At 39.2% G+C, this 15,481-nt stretch overlaps 2 protein-coding genes across 2 annotated transcripts in view; one reads left to right on the top strand and one right to left on the bottom strand.

The window, feature by feature from the left end:
* The first annotated feature begins 663 nt into the window (after positions 1–663).
* LOC134665358 (ankyrin repeat and MYND domain-containing protein 2) lies at positions 664–2,217 on the top strand. Its single transcript, XM_063522290.1, has 2 exons — positions 664–952; positions 1,040–2,217. Exons 1-2 carry the CDS (start codon positions 755–757, stop codon positions 2,015–2,017), a joined length of 1,176 nt encoding a protein of 391 aa, XP_063378360.1. The 5' UTR covers positions 664–754; the 3' UTR covers positions 2,018–2,217.
* Positions 2,218–3,935: 1,718 nt separating this feature from the next.
* Positions 3,936–15,481, bottom strand: part of LOC134665428 (T-box transcription factor TBX6-like) — a 40,863-nt gene continuing 29,317 nt past the window's right edge. Inside the window, exons 4-5 of the mRNA XM_063522394.1 lie at positions 12,473–12,613; positions 3,936–5,341 (exon numbers count right to left, since the gene is read on the bottom strand). Coding sequence (XP_063378464.1) covers positions 4,868–5,341; positions 12,473–12,613 — 615 coding nt within the window. The 3' untranslated portion in view covers positions 3,936–4,867. The remainder of the gene's footprint in view (positions 5,342–12,472; positions 12,614–15,481) is intronic.

Here is a 15,481-nt window from a genome sequence, read left to right on the forward strand (position 1 = left end):
AAAAGCATAAAGTAGAAAAGACTAAAAAACGTATTTTTGTTTTTTTTATTATACTTGGTCAAGCAGATCTTGTCAGTAAAAAAAGGCGGCAAATTTGAAAAATGTAGGCGCGAAGGGATATCATCTCAAGAAAATTTGAATTTCGCGCCTTTTTCTGCTGACAAGATTTGCTTGACCGTCTATAATGACCAATTAAAAAAAAAAAAGTGCGCACATTTGCGAAAAAAAAAGCGACAAATTTATAAAATGTAGGCAGGCCTAAAACGTTATCGCGCCATAGAAAATTTGAATTTTGCGCCTTTTTCTACCGACAAACTTGTTTGACAGACTATAATATATATACCATCGTGTAACAGGGACAACATGATAGTGTTTTATTATGATGTCTCTGTTTTACAATTATATATAAAATTTTATAACAGCCAGTGTGGGACCACCATAAGACTTGGGATCAGTAATTGCAGATTGCCTCTCTTTCTAAAATAGGCCACAGGTATCCAAAAAATGGACTGCGTTATGGAATAACGAACTACTTAGTTCGTTATAACGAACTACTTAGTTCGTTATTCCATAACGCAGTCCAAATATAAATAAGTCTTCTCAAACACGCATGTTAGAGAACGTAAATACGCCTCAACATTTAAAAAAAAGTAAAAAAAAAAGTGACAGTGACAGCTGCTTGCTTTGAGGTTGCTTGCTGATCCTTCCTAATCGTTATCAATTGATTTTCTGGCTAAACAACTAGTCAATCGATATGGAACCAAAAAGTGAAGACAATTCCGTTGAGAAAACTATCTTTGACGCTATCGCGCAAGGAGACTTAGATTTGTTCAAGAATACCTTGGCGCAACATAAAGGGAACGTCGATTTCTTCGACGAAAATGGCATGACCGCACTACAACACGCCGCTTATAAGGGTAACAAGGACATGGTGCAACTGTTGCTCGATAGGGTAAGTTAATGTACCTACGATTTAATGTGAGAAACGTGTATGAAACTCGTCTTTTACTGTCTGTATTGACTATGCTATGTGTTGCAGGGCGCGGACGTAAATTCTGGAAAGCACGAGTACAACTACACAGCGCTGCATTTTGGTGCCTTATCCGGTAATTCCGACGTTTGTAAGCTGCTGCTTGACGCTGGTGCTAAATCAACCGCAACTAACTCCGTGGGGCGCACAGCCTCGCAAATGGCAGCGTTCGTAGGGAACCACCACACTGTTGCCACTATCAACAACTTCGTGCCTCGCGCTGAAGTTTCCTACTTCTCTGTGCCTCAAGGTCAGCAAACTGAAGCCTATTTACCATCCTTCCTGGTAGATCCTCTTCATAAATTTGTCTTGGGAGTCAATATTCACCCTGTGCGGTTAGCCCTTAATCTACAACATATACCTGGCCTTCTAGAGAATGCTGATAAAATTAGTAAAGTCTTAGAACTGTTGTGCAAAAAGGAGATGACTCGGGGCAGTGACACCAATGAGGTCATGGCATTTAAGTACCACTATCTGTCATACATTGTGCGTGAAATACACAACATCAGAGACAAGCAGAAACCGGGAGCAGAAGAGAAAAAGCATGATATCGTTGAAGTGTTTGCTAAGAAACTCTTGAAGCCAGGAAAAGATGGAGTATCACTTGACCTGATGGATACATTCCTTAAGGATTGTGTTAGGGAGTTCCCATACAGAGAGTGCACAACGTTCCACCAAATGGTTTCCTCGTTGACAAGCAAAGACCCGCCTCCAGCGTTGTCCGTAATTAATTGCACTATAAACGGGCAAAGGGGCTTTGTTGACGCTATCCCCTACTGCAGTACTTGCGGTGAGGAGAAGCCAGCCAAAAAGTGTTCCAAATGCAAGTCCGTGCAATACTGCGATAGAGAGTGCCAGCGTCTGCACTGGTTCGTTCATAAAAAGGCCTGCAACAGAGAATCCAGTGTTCCCACTACAACCAGCGCTAAAGTAAATATTGATGCTGGCGAATTAAGTGCGGAGCTTCAAAACCTCGTAGCAGGATAGAGCTAACCGTAAATGTAGTAAATTATTGTAATGCACCAAGTCAAGTGATTCCAGATCAATAAATGTACCTATAACTGTTAGGCCTATAATAATAAATATTTTCTTGACACATATTAAGCTAAGCTTGTAATTCCCATTTTGTTGTATTTAAATGTTTCTGAAAGTGATGTGTGGTTAATTAAATTTATTTACATTACCAACCACATTTTTTATCTTATTCTGCGCAATCCCGTTACAATAACAAAACAAATAAAATTAAGTCAGCTACAATACACTGTAACAACATGTAGGCTGGATATTGCTTTCTTCCATTATCTGAACATCTCTGCATTCAGTGATATTAAATTAGAGGATTTAAGATGACTAGTATCAACGAAAACGGTAAACCAAAGATTCCAAAGAATATGTATTCCATATAATTTAATTCTAAAAAACTTGAACAGAACACCAATAATAAACAAGATCATGTGACTTTTGAAATTGTCGCCATCTAGCGACAGCCACGACAACTTCGCAGTACTTTACGTTCTTATTAAGCTGTGTGGTGTGTTATCTCTTTTATTGTAATCTAGATGGCGCTTGTATTTAGTTTGCGTAAGGAATGTTCACATTATTGTAGCAAAAATAGTACGGGAAGTTCTTCTTTATGGTCAATCTCATATAAAAAAAACATTCCATTATTTAATTGTCCTGTTTTAGCGAACGGGAATTTATTACTGTATTATTTTTTTACTATTTATAAAATGTATCCACTAAGAAAAATGCAAACAGTCAATAAAATATGCAAATAACCGCGGTCCGCGTCTACATAACCCGGTCAGCTATCATTTCAAGTTATACGATAGAGTGAGATGGTAAGACGACCTTACAATCCATACATATCTTATTTATCCTGTTCTTACAAGACCGTCATGTATGATCGTGCGAATACTGTTTAATAATTTTTTTTATTTCTAGAGTCGGACCAAGAAAAGTTTGCAGCGGATTTGATAGCCCATGCAATGTAAGTGGTATTTATACGTCATAATTTCATAGAAGTTTGAAGTTTAAAATAACACGTGCACTGCGTGGGCTATCATATCCGCTACAGACTTTTCTTGGTCTGACTCTTACATTGTGATAGGGGTCGTGCGCGTTGGAGGGTCTGCCATTTTGTGGCCAGAATCGGAAACATAAACATATACATTGACAATTGAAGCCAAAGCAAGTGCTGCCATCAATCGTTCTCGTACGTTTTCTTGTGCATAGTAGGTTCTGCCATCTTGTGGGCTAAATCGGAAGCATAAACTAAACATTTACGTCTCGCGTAACGCGCCTACAGACGTTCCAGAGGGGCTACCGCGAAAACCGAAATTCGCAAATTGCGGGGATCTTTTTCTTTTACTCCAATGAAGGCGTAATTAGAGTTACAGAGAAAAATACCCGCAATTTGCGAACTACGATTTTCGCGGTAATATCCCAGTTCATGCACGCTCCCTATACATACACCTAAAAACTGTACTTGTGTACCTACTCGCCCAAAAAGTTATGAGAATAATCCCAATGCACTTTAAAACTTTACCTGTTGTAAGAAATTACCTACATTATATAGGCTATAAAATAGTTATTGTTTCCGCTCGTGATAATATTGATACCCGAGCAAGGGAAAGATTCCAAAATTAAACCACGAGCGTCGCGAGTGGTTCGAAAACTGGACTCTTGAGCCTTCCGAGAGTGTGGCGGGCGAGATACCTACTGTCCCTTCCTGTGCTAAGCCTATTGGTGTGGTATTTTTTTAAATTTTAGAAATATTATCGATACAATTTTTATTTTCGTCCAGAAGTATGTCCTGAGTCCACTCACTCTTTGCCCTTCATGTCTCTCATCAAAAATTAACAAAATACCAGGCTAATGCAGCAAAAATAAAAACAAAAGCAAATGGTTTTAATAATAGGTATATTTATGGTAAAAATCTACAAAAGCTAATAATAGGATTCTCTAAATATTTACAAATTAGGTCTATTATAATATTCTATACTTAATTAAAAAATAATGATTTATTTTATTACGTATTAAGTATTACATGTGAAGGGTTGTAGGGACACGGAAAGGACATGTCTAATAGTCACTTTTTTTGGAAGATTTTAATCTTTAAATGTAGAGCCCTCAATGAACTATTAGTTACAATACAACTTCTGTTACCGCTGCAATTATAAATAAAACTACTTTTTTTCTCACTTTAAAAACACCTATACACGAAAATAACATGGTTAATTACCTACATCGTTCCTTTCAAACCGCGATAACTCAAAATGTTGTCACAGTGACTAGACATTTTCTTTTCGTGTACCTATTACCCTTCATGTGGGAATAAAATCGAGCAGATACAATTAAAATTATAATTTATTCTTTATTACACTTTTTGACTTTTTCACAATATGATAATATTATTTTAATATGTAGGATCCTATTATAAATATAAGTAGGATATGATTTTCTAGATTCATAAGAAGTGTAGATTTAGATTTTCACTCAATTCACTGGTTCATTTCAGTAAAATGAGTTGTTTTTTTTTATGTTGGCCAGTTATTATAATTCTAACACTAATCTAAGAATATATTCCGATACATTTCACTTACTAAAGATCAATCATAATAACAACTAACCATAAATAATTAGATATTTTATACAAGGCACTGTTATCACAACAAAATATAGTATATTTCACAGTTAAGCCTACGAGGTAATTCAACTCTGAACTCACGTTAATCGAACGTAAAACTTTCTATCAACAATATCTACAATTTAAGTATCTATTGCAAATAATGCCCGTCGAGCTTATACTAGCACCAAGTCAAATGGTGACATGAATCACCCTTCGCCTAATAGAGCGCTTATTGTAAAGCTCTTGACTCTGCGGCAGGGCGCGGGCGCAGGCACGGGGGGTGACGGCACCGCGGGTGGGGGAGGGGGAAGCGCGGGCGCCCAGCCGAAGCCTGCCATGGGTCCCGGCCAGAGACCTAGGGGCATAGGCATGGGCATATGTCCTAAATACGGCAGCTCTGGAGGGCAGAAAGGCGGAGGCGGTGTGATGTTCTCAGGCGGAGCGACTAGCGGAGCGGGAGAGTCCACGAGAGGCGGCGATCGAGGCGAAGCGGAGCGCAAGCTTCCTTCTTCCGAACATGAAGACGCTGCGTCAGAGCATGCTCTCTTAGCCTCGGTGGACTCTGTATTCTCCGTCCCTTCGGTGTCGACGTTCTTTCGTTTGCATTTGGACTGGCCGCATGCCCTGAAGCCCTTTGCGAACGGATTGTTGTCAATCTTCAGCTTAGTTATGCGGTCGTTCTGTGGACAAAGAAAAAGAGCGTTACAATTATGTTACAGACAGGAAATTAAAGTCATTTGTTCCGATCAATCGTTATAATTGCTATCTCTTGCAGAACTGAGCGCGTGCGCTTTTAAAATTAAAATTAGATTGTATGCGGTATTAGGTATAATAGAAATTCGATAATTAATACGCTGTCATAATTTGCGTCTACCAAACATTTATATCCGCCGTAACGGTTTAGTCGCTCGGAAACTTTCTTATCTCGAGAATGCAATTTAAACATCCGTTTCCGCATGCATCCCTAATAGCTTGTAAGGGATAATTGTCACATGTGGTGTGGCGTGGCGACAGCCCAATTAGCCCAGGCGCCGGCGCAAGCGACTCTCCTACTGCGAAACCTGATCTTCGGAAACTATTTGTTAGTTAAAAAGTTTGCGCATTTTTTAACATTATAATATAAAACTAGTTGATACAGCGATAATTGCCATGGCGTTTACTTTATAAAATCCGGACCTTCGAAATTCCCCACTGTGGTTAAGCGTTATCTTAGCGAAATCCGGACCGCAAACAGTCTGGGCGCATGCGAAGTCTTCTAACGATGTTTACAGGACTTGATAAGGCGGCGCCAATGCTCACCGTCGCCGATAATGCACCCGCTGAGATAAAAATGAGTGCTAAAAGCTTGAGGCACTGCAGCTTTACCAGACCTCCAAATTTGGCCGATTAGCGGAACAGGGTTTGCTAGCTCGGCGCCGCCCCTGGCCCGCCCTGTCGCCCGTGACGTCACGCGACAAACACGCCAGGCGTTTTCACTTTTTGCGTGACGGTTTCACATATTGGCGACTGTCGCCAGTTTTTAGTGTTCCGTACAAAACTTTGTTTACGGAACACTTATGGGATCACTTCGGTCTTGCAAATCAGTTAAATACGTTTTTCTCAGAGACCGTTTGACATAGATACCTAAAATTTGGAACAGTTATAGCATTTACCACCACTCATATTGTAAATAAGTCAAAACTGCTTATTTCTTATTAAAGGGGGAAATTTAGGGGGTTGAGAGGGGTAGGCTGAAACTTTTTTCATTTGTAAGAATCGTGTGGGGTACCATTAGAAAGCTTGCAAAAAATTGAGTCGATGGACTGATTTTGACTTCATTTTAGACTGCAATAGTTTCGTCAAAAAATGCATTTAAAGTTGCAAGTTTTCATACAAAAATTTTCACCTCTGTCCTGGCGATTTTCGCGAAAACTATAGCTAACAGGCAGCTGACCAGTCAATACCCAACTTAAAGAAGCATGGAGACGGCGGGAAAATTATCAGCTTAACTTTATCTTTATTAGTTTTTCAACTGCAGCTTGACCTTTGGTTGCTTAGGGCTAGCTAACTGATGCTTACACTGGTCAATTCGTATTAGGCGAGAAACATCCTTAGTTAAAACTTTGGCATTGAAATTTATGACTTATGTCTTTGACACAAAGTTTAATTCTGCTTGCTTATGTATGTATGTATGTATGTCACTTTATTGCACATAAACAGGTTTACATAAAATGGACAAAAACAAAACAAAAATAAAAATGTTATGTACAAAGGCGAACTTATCCCTAAAAGGGATCTCTTCCAGCTAACCTTAGAGAAAATGCGAAAGGATCAGATACTAACAGGTGAAAGACAATTTAATATGGACAAATAGCACTATGAGAATTTTGGATACACATAAAGGACGACGAGAGCGAATAAGTACTTAAAGAAAAAGAAAAAAAAAACCAGTACTAGGTACATATTAATAAATATAGTATAAATACGCATAAACTATAACATACCTATACATATATATACTTAGACATATACTTACATAAAATACACATATACATATATGTATACATAAATATATAAACTATATATAAATATATATATATATATACATATAAAGTATTCAGTTCTAACTACATCAGGAGTCTAATAACCACAACTTTTTCAACTTCTCCTTGAGTGAGGCAACAGATTGCGATTTCCTTACGTCCACTGGTAGATCGTTCCACAGCTTAACTGAGTAGGCAGTGAAAGACCTACAGTACGCACGCGACTTTTTCGGTGGAATGGCTAGAGTCAGATTGGCACTAGATCGCAGACGGTGATCGCTAACAGTAGCCAAAAAACTAAATCTTTCTGATAGATACGTAGGGGATGCGGGATTAAATAACACGTTAAAGAGTAATGACAGAACATGCACATCCCTAATACGACGTCGTATCGGAAGCCAGCCAAGCTGCGAGCGGAAGGCAGACACGCGATCGTACTTACGCAACCCAAATATATATCTAATACAGACATTTTGCAAGCGCTCTAGCTTGTCAAGCAGTTCCTCCCTTAGGTCCACAAAAGCAATGTCCCCATAATCAAGGAGTGGCAGTAAGAGAGAGCGAGCAAGACAGATTTTAGTAGTAAGAGGAAGAAAGTTTTGCAGTCGCCTTAGAGAGTGCACCGAAGCAAATAGCTGGCTTATTTTGTGGGATATTTAATTTTATCTCAATAGCCTACTATAAGTATGAGAGAGATCTACAAAATACGACCTTATTATATTGCAAATAAGTTTCAATTTCGAACGGGCTTTCCAACCAATGGACTAGGCATCTCAAAAATCTGAAAAATTCAAATTAAGAATTCCGTTCTTGACTGTCGTTGTGTTTTTTTTTCCACAGGACACGAGAGTTAGTAAGGCGTATAGAGATAATAAAGTCATTTAATATTTATGAACAGCTTTGGCCTCATGTATAGATTTTATTGAGAGTATCTGATTCTTCAAAACAATATACACAATATTCCTTTTCATTAAGTACCATTACATTTCTGTATTAATTGTATAATTATAATATCTATTAATTATATTCAGTACTTATGTATATTTTTGAACGGATCGGTGAGCAACACGATTCAGGGCTATAACCGCGAAAATAGAAGTTCGCAAATTGCGAGCATTTTTCTCTGTCACTCTAATTACGCCTTCATTGGAGTAAAAGAGAAAGATCCCCGCAAATTGCGAATTTAGGTTTTCGCGGTAGCCCCTCAGTCCTGTTACGAGAAAATAATTTTGGAAGACATGAATAGTATATGACAGTTAAATATCACAGTTTTTAGAAACAAAGGTAAAATTTACGAAATATTTAAAGTAAGCCGATCTTGTTTTTTAGCAGTTCTAAATAATATTAAAGTCTATATATATGGCATAGAACTAGAAACAAAATCAAATAAAAAATAATAATGAGTTCTAAATTCAAATTGAAGGAGTATACATTTAAGGTATTATAGGCCAAGCGCGCACCACGATATTAATTTTTGCGACGCGATTTTAGAATCGATTTTAGATTATATATCGCAGAAAATTCACTGCGCGCACTGCGATGAAAAAGTCGACGATTTGTTCATTCTCAACATGGATTTCGTACCAGTCGCTTGTCATGAAACGTGTCTTTAATATGCGATTGCTGTATGACTTTGAGCATTAATAACACAAAGGTGATCCCCGTCTATTTCCATAATTAAATGGTCAACATCTAGCGTCTCATTTTGAGATGCAGGTGCCGAGATGTTGGGGACTTGAGAGCGAAATGCCGACTGAGGTCCGGCCGGGGTGCGATTTTATTATCATAGTGCGTGCGGGGCCATACAACTCCGCATGCTGCAATTCACTTTGCGACAATCGCGTCGCGAACAATCGCGGAAAAATGTGACAAATCACAATTTTAAAATCGCTGCGATTTTTTTGTCGCATATGCGCGCACTAACATATAAACACATACGTTGCATTTCTGCGACAAAATTATCGCAGGACAAAAAATCGTGGTGCGCGCCTTACTCTAAATTATTATAATACATCAAGCATTCGCGAGATGCTCGACTTCGGTATTCAAACACAAAGCAATAGTACAAGAATCTAACTAAATGGAGGCCGAAGGAGCGATTCGAAGATCCGAAGCGTCCGACAGACGCGCGCCTCCCGTAACTTTTCCAAGTATTTTTAAGTACAAGTGTCTAAGTCGCAAGATCCAAAGGCTGAAGTCGCATTGGGCCGAAAGCCCGAAGCGAAGGAGGTCAGTTCTAAACACAGGTAATTAATAAATGCGAAGTCTAAATGTCTAAATGCGAAGGCTGGAGGCCGAGCTCCGCGTAGGGCCGAAGGCCTGAAGCCTGCAAGATGTCAGTGGTTAAACACAGAACTGACAGCCTGGACGCTTCGGGCCTTCGGCCCTACGCGGAGCTCGGCCTTCGGCCTTCGCATTTAGATACTTGTACTATTGTTCTGTGTTTAAGTACTAACATCCTGGACGCTTCGGGCCTTCGGCCCTACGCGGAGCTCGGCCTTCGGCTTTCGCATTTAGACACTTGTACTATTGTTCTGTGTTAAAGCACTGACATCCTGGACGCTTCGGGCCTTCGGGCTACGCGGAGGTCGGCCTTTGGCCTTCACATTTAGACACTTGTACTATTGCTCTGTGCTAAAGCGATGACATTTTGCTAAAGCTTGGCCTTCGGCCTTCGCACTTAGACACTTTGTACTATTGTTCTGTGTGTGTAGTTGAATACGGTATCCTAAAAACAGGCAAACAACCTCTGTAAAATGTAACGATGCGAGCGGTACGGCTACCATCAGTTTGGCATTGACATAAACGCTACCGTGGGCGTGAACGTAATTTACTTTCTATGCATCTCGCTCGTACTGATATATTAGTGCGAAAGAGATATACCTATAGGAAGTAAATTACGTTCACGATATCGTTTATGTCAATGCCAAACTGATGGTAGCCGTACGGAACACTAAATGCCTCGAGCTATCTCGGACTTGGCCAAATTATTTTCTGTGTAATTAGGGCTTTAAGCAAGTTCGCTTTGTTTAAACAAACTTAAGTATGCGGCGATTGATTTAGGGGCTGCGAAGACGTGGTCTACCTACTTTTTCTAACTGTCGGAGTATAATTGAAGCGGTGTGCCACCTAGTTACGCCGGTGTCGGCAGCTACAAAAGCAGTATTCTAATTCGCTAGTAATTCGCAACAATGCTTTAGCCGGCGGGCGTCCGTCTGTCCGGGGATAATGCGCAATGATACGCTGCTGGCATTGTCCGGTCCCGTTACCCAATCCAGGATAATCCCACAAAGCTGCCGAAACTTTCCAATGTGATATCCTTCAATTTTAGTCCTTATTAAAAAGGTTTAAGGTTCGTGTGGCCGTGCTTGGGTGTGTAAATAGGCGCGGGAAAGCATTCGCGCCTCGCTGCAGTCAGCTTGAAAGGCGCCGCTAGTGCAAAGACGCCGCGACCTAATTACGTACGGAGGATTACGCAACGGTACGCTGCCCAGCCTTTGTGGTATCAAAACAAACAGCAGGGGGCGACTGTGCCCAAACTAACTAGATAAATACACGTTTATTGAAGTATCGAATAAATAGGATTAAAATTCATGAAGCTGAATCCTCTATAACGGGGTGTTACATATAGGTATTTTAATTTATTTATAAGATACTTACTCCAGTTGGTATTGTTAATATAAGCTGGGGTTCTAATATTGTATACCATTACATTATTTGTCTTGTTGAAACTTCTAGAATAAGAAGAACTGGTGAAAATAAGAAGAGGTAAAAAGTACAAAGGATAAAACAATACCTATAAGAGAAGGATGAAGTATCTTAGGTACGAGTATTAAGGATTACCAAAAATTGGACCACCAAATGTGTGTTAGATTAGCAAACTATATCAGTTCCAAAGGAATAGCGGCATTCCTATCATCTCCGAGAATTGTTAGGACTAACTGTTCCCTATTGTGGAATTCACGCATTTCAACACAATTACGAAATCAGATAATGCGACCTACAAAGTGGACGGTCAAAAAGTAAGTAAATTAGCCGGTTTTTGTTTTCCTAAATACACAATGACCGTTCGAGTGGCAATCGGAACCATGTTTTTATCTGTGGCATTTTTTTCTGGCTCGTCAGTAAAAGCATTGGCGCCTCCTTTCGAAAAAAAAACATAAGTGCGAATCATCAATCGTTCCAGGAAATGGAGTGAGTATTCGGGGAAGCAAGGCGTGTGTGTATAACTGGGGTTTCCCTTCATCACAAATTTGCATTTTACCTAGGTAGGTATTATAAATAACTACCTAAGGTAAACGTACTAGTGCTCGACATGCTAATGCCCAATAGATGACACCTTGCTGTCACCTTAATTGACAATGCCTTAAGTTTCAAGATGACATGTAACTGATGGGACCGATATACCGCCGGATACGTTTACCTTACCTTTCTACCTAATAGGTCAAAATTACATGGAATTTTAATTTAAATCATTTCTTTATTGAAAAAAGTTTTAATTTCACCATTTTAGCAATTTGACCGGTATGGTGAGTCGATGGAAATATTCGATATGAATAGAGTCGGACCAAGCTAACTGTGCACAGACCCTGCAATGACAAGGTGTGGAATTGACACCATAAACATCCAATTTCTATGAAAATATGTCGTTTATTGCACTTTCACACTTTGCCACGTCAAAGTCGATGCAGAGTTTACGACGATAATTACAGCCCGTGCCCTAACATAACCTAATTTGTTTTGTTTGTTTTGCTTTTATCGACTTTGTATTCTTGTATGTGTGTCACAATAAATAATTATTATTCTTATTCTAAGTACAGATGTAGTGCATAATTATTTTTCATCGTATTTTCTCGGAAACGTTTGTACTTGTCATGACTTCAGTCTAGTTGAGAACTTTTTGTACCGAAACTGACTGAAACAGCAAGATATCACGTTCGTACGTTTCCGTGAAAATACGATGGAAAATAATTATGCACTACATATGTATCCACTTTTCTATACAGCTAGAGCATGGGTACTGAAGTTGGGGCGCTCACTGTACAGGCTTTACTTGCGGTCTGTTTTAGCACACAATTTTCATTAAACGTTAGTTTACATCAGGGGTCTTTAAACCCCGGCCCGCGACGTGTTCCAATCCGGCCCGCCGACACCTAAAGCGAGCCGCGGGAGCCAGGCTCAAGGGGTTCAGGCCTAACAGCAGCCGCGCGAAAGTTTTGAGGTGCAATATGTAAAAAAGTTTGGAGACCCTGTACCAATCCATAATATCAGAACAAAGTAAGCACCAACCTGATAAGCAGTGACAGCGATGAACTCGGTCTCAGGGAAGGCGAAGGCTGCGTGCGGCGCGCCCCACGCCAGGGCGGCGGCGTCGCGCGCGCGCACCACCACCACGCGCGGGCGGTACTTGTGCATAGATGTCAGCACCATCTGCGACAAGGGATAACGTGTTGAAAGATAGGAAAATGGAAAATTTTATTATGGAGAGATTCAACTTTAGGAAATTGGTAGATATAACATGTTTTCGTGAGCATTACAATGTATTAAGAGAGTAACTGTTGATGGACAAAAGCATGATAGGTAATTATCAAGTCTTGTGATGAGTGTTTTAGCCTTAATCGATCATTGGCTAATGCTTGTGCAAACCAATTCAAGTATTATATATAGTACCTAACTATAGGAGTGCCTATATCCTATGCCATATCCCGACTAGGTAAAAACAAAAAATTGGATTTTTTTATTATTTCTAGGTAAGATTAGTTCCAGTCGCTTTATTTTATAAGTAGCCATAATTTTGTTTTATAGAATTAATGGAAGTAGTATATTTATCGTCTTTTCAATAAAGATTTTCAAAAATAAGCCTGACTCGTCAGCTTTTATATTATACCGTTCAAATGACGCAAAAATGTAAAGCGCTATTATAAAAAAATAACAAGAATAAAATAAACTAAAGAGGGAAAATAAACTAAACCCTATCATTCAGAAACGGAAGTTTGACAACCTATTTGAAAGCAGCTGAAAGTTTAAAACTAGCTACCTACTTATTAGGCCAATTCACACATTGTATGTAGAGGTAAAGTTATTGACATATAATTTTCTCAGCAATGTTTCCTAGGAGCAATAAATGTCACATACGTATCTAAATTTGTAAATTGCCCTGTAAATTGATAACAGTCCTGAATTTGCTGATAACACTTTCAGACAAATACCGGTGTAAAATACAAACAAACTACTTAGCAAACCCAAAAACCGTGCAAACAGTGAATAAAAAGGCTGGTACACGTCGGCGACTGATGTCGCGACGTCTGCCTTCTTGACTTGTTCCCATCACCTGATCCAACCCATCTTGTCAAACGGGGGGCCAGTTTAAGTATAAACTTCAACAGCCTATAGCTTTTGAGGTTCTCAAGGCCTAGTTACACTGGTTTATTCGTCTTTCTGTTCTGTGAATAACACCCCAAGTCTCTGTATCCACGGCACTTGACAATTCGCTACCTGTGTAGGCGGCGGTCGAGTGCACTCGAGAGCCAAAAGGGTTTTTCAATTGTTTTAAATTGTTTCAGTGGATGCTACTGACTTTTTTTGTAGATAATTGCTTCTTTTTAAGTTTTGTGTTGGTACAGTCGCCATCATATAAATCGGAGCGGCCAAGGTGCTCACAAATATCTGAGCACGCCTCTATTGTCAAGGCGTTAGAGTGCTTGTTCAGATATTGTGAACACCTTGGCCGCTCCGATATATCTGATGGCGACTGTACGAAAAGTTCAAGTAGCCTAAATACCTGCCAAGAGCGCCAAGGGCAAATTACTGAAGTAAATTTATGGTACTTTATTACGTGTGAGCCATTCTCCTATTCATTTTGAAACAAATAAAATAGCCGAATCAATTCGTCCTGACAGACAGATTGACAGACATACAAAAGTTTCGCCGCCTCCGGTAGCTCGTCCATCATATGGACGAGTCTTCGATCAAACTGATCGAATCAGTGATACAGAATCGTTCTGATTGATACATTTTATTTTGTAGTTTTTTGAAATCCTCAAAATTCCTACCATTTGGTCGTGTCAGCATGATATCCAGTCAAGTGTGGAAAACGGTGGGAAATAAAACTTATGTTATGTGTTATTCGACCTATTCAACTATAAAAAAATAATTAGAAGTATTAAAAAAATAAATAATACACGGGCAATTTCATTTTAACTTGTACTTTAAAGCGCGACTTAAGTCGTGTTTCATATAACGGTCACATTCCTGGCAAAATGTATGGGATTTGAAACTGACCGTCAGTTTTGTGACGATTGCTAGTTGGCCGTTAAAGGTACACAGTCAAGTGAAAATGCCCACTTACCCACCTGTGTCTAAATGTCTCGCTTGTTGGGAATTTTTTTAACAAATTTTTAAGAAGTTAGTGGTGGAACCATAATATTTGGCCTCTGCATTTCCCAGCTTTTTACGTATTTTTTTCACACACATTATAAAATTTTCATATCTTCCGAGAAAATTCAAACGGTGTGAAGGTATGTAACAATACGAGGCATGAAATTAATAAATCGCCAATTACCGAGGCATCGCACCGCGGGGCTCCTCAACGGTCGAATACTTGCTTTTTTCGAGTCTGGCGACCCTTTGTTTCAACTATCTCTTTCCGACTGCATTATACTTTGTGTTTTTTAAATACTCGATTATTTTGATAAAATTCCTTTAAAAGCGTCTTCACAAAAACTTGATCGACAAATTGATGCAAGGAAATCGTTGTCGATAACCAATGACAATCGATAAACCGTAAAATAACTTTAGAAAGCCATACTTTCAACTATAACTATTATAATTTATTGATGAAAAACATCGATATCACTGTCGGTAAGACAATGCAGTGTCATAGCTCGTGGGCGTCACTAATAGCTTTTTATCGTGTAGGCGTCGCAAAGAGTCGCAGGCGCACACTTGTGCACAAAAACGCGCCGCAATTAGCCCGTGTCTAGACGGCTTTATCTGCAAACATAGACGTGACATGTGTTTGCGTAGCGCAGTTTTTTCACGATCGACGCCACCTATCAGTTATTTGAGATTTTGGGTGAAAATATACTATGCTGACTATCTATCAATTCTGAAAAATATGTACCATACAAAAATAAAAAAAGTGGAAACCATCAATTTAAATATGTACCTTATATTTAAAAATTATACGTCTTCCTACATAGCACCTGACTTCAGCTTTCGTCTTTTCCTTTATAGGAAAATAGTGATTTATTTGTTAAGTATGTATGTATATCTAAACAGTAAAAAATTGTTAAAACA

The sequence above is a fragment of the Cydia fagiglandana genome, chromosome 6 (assembly GCF_963556715.1).
Source record: "Cydia fagiglandana chromosome 6, ilCydFagi1.1, whole genome shotgun sequence".
Lineage (NCBI taxonomy): Eukaryota > Metazoa > Arthropoda > Insecta > Lepidoptera > Tortricidae > Cydia > Cydia fagiglandana.

Bases quoted from the DNA above. Each gene is read 5' to 3' on its own strand.
- LOC134665358 (XM_063522290.1), top strand. From the start codon at position 755: ATGGAACCAAAAAGTGAAGACAATTCCGTTGAGAAAACTATCTTTGAC. The intron at 953-1,039 runs GTAAGTTAATGT...TATGTGTTGCAG, and splicing joins TGCAACTGTTGCTCGATAGG to GGCGCGGACGTAAATTCTGG.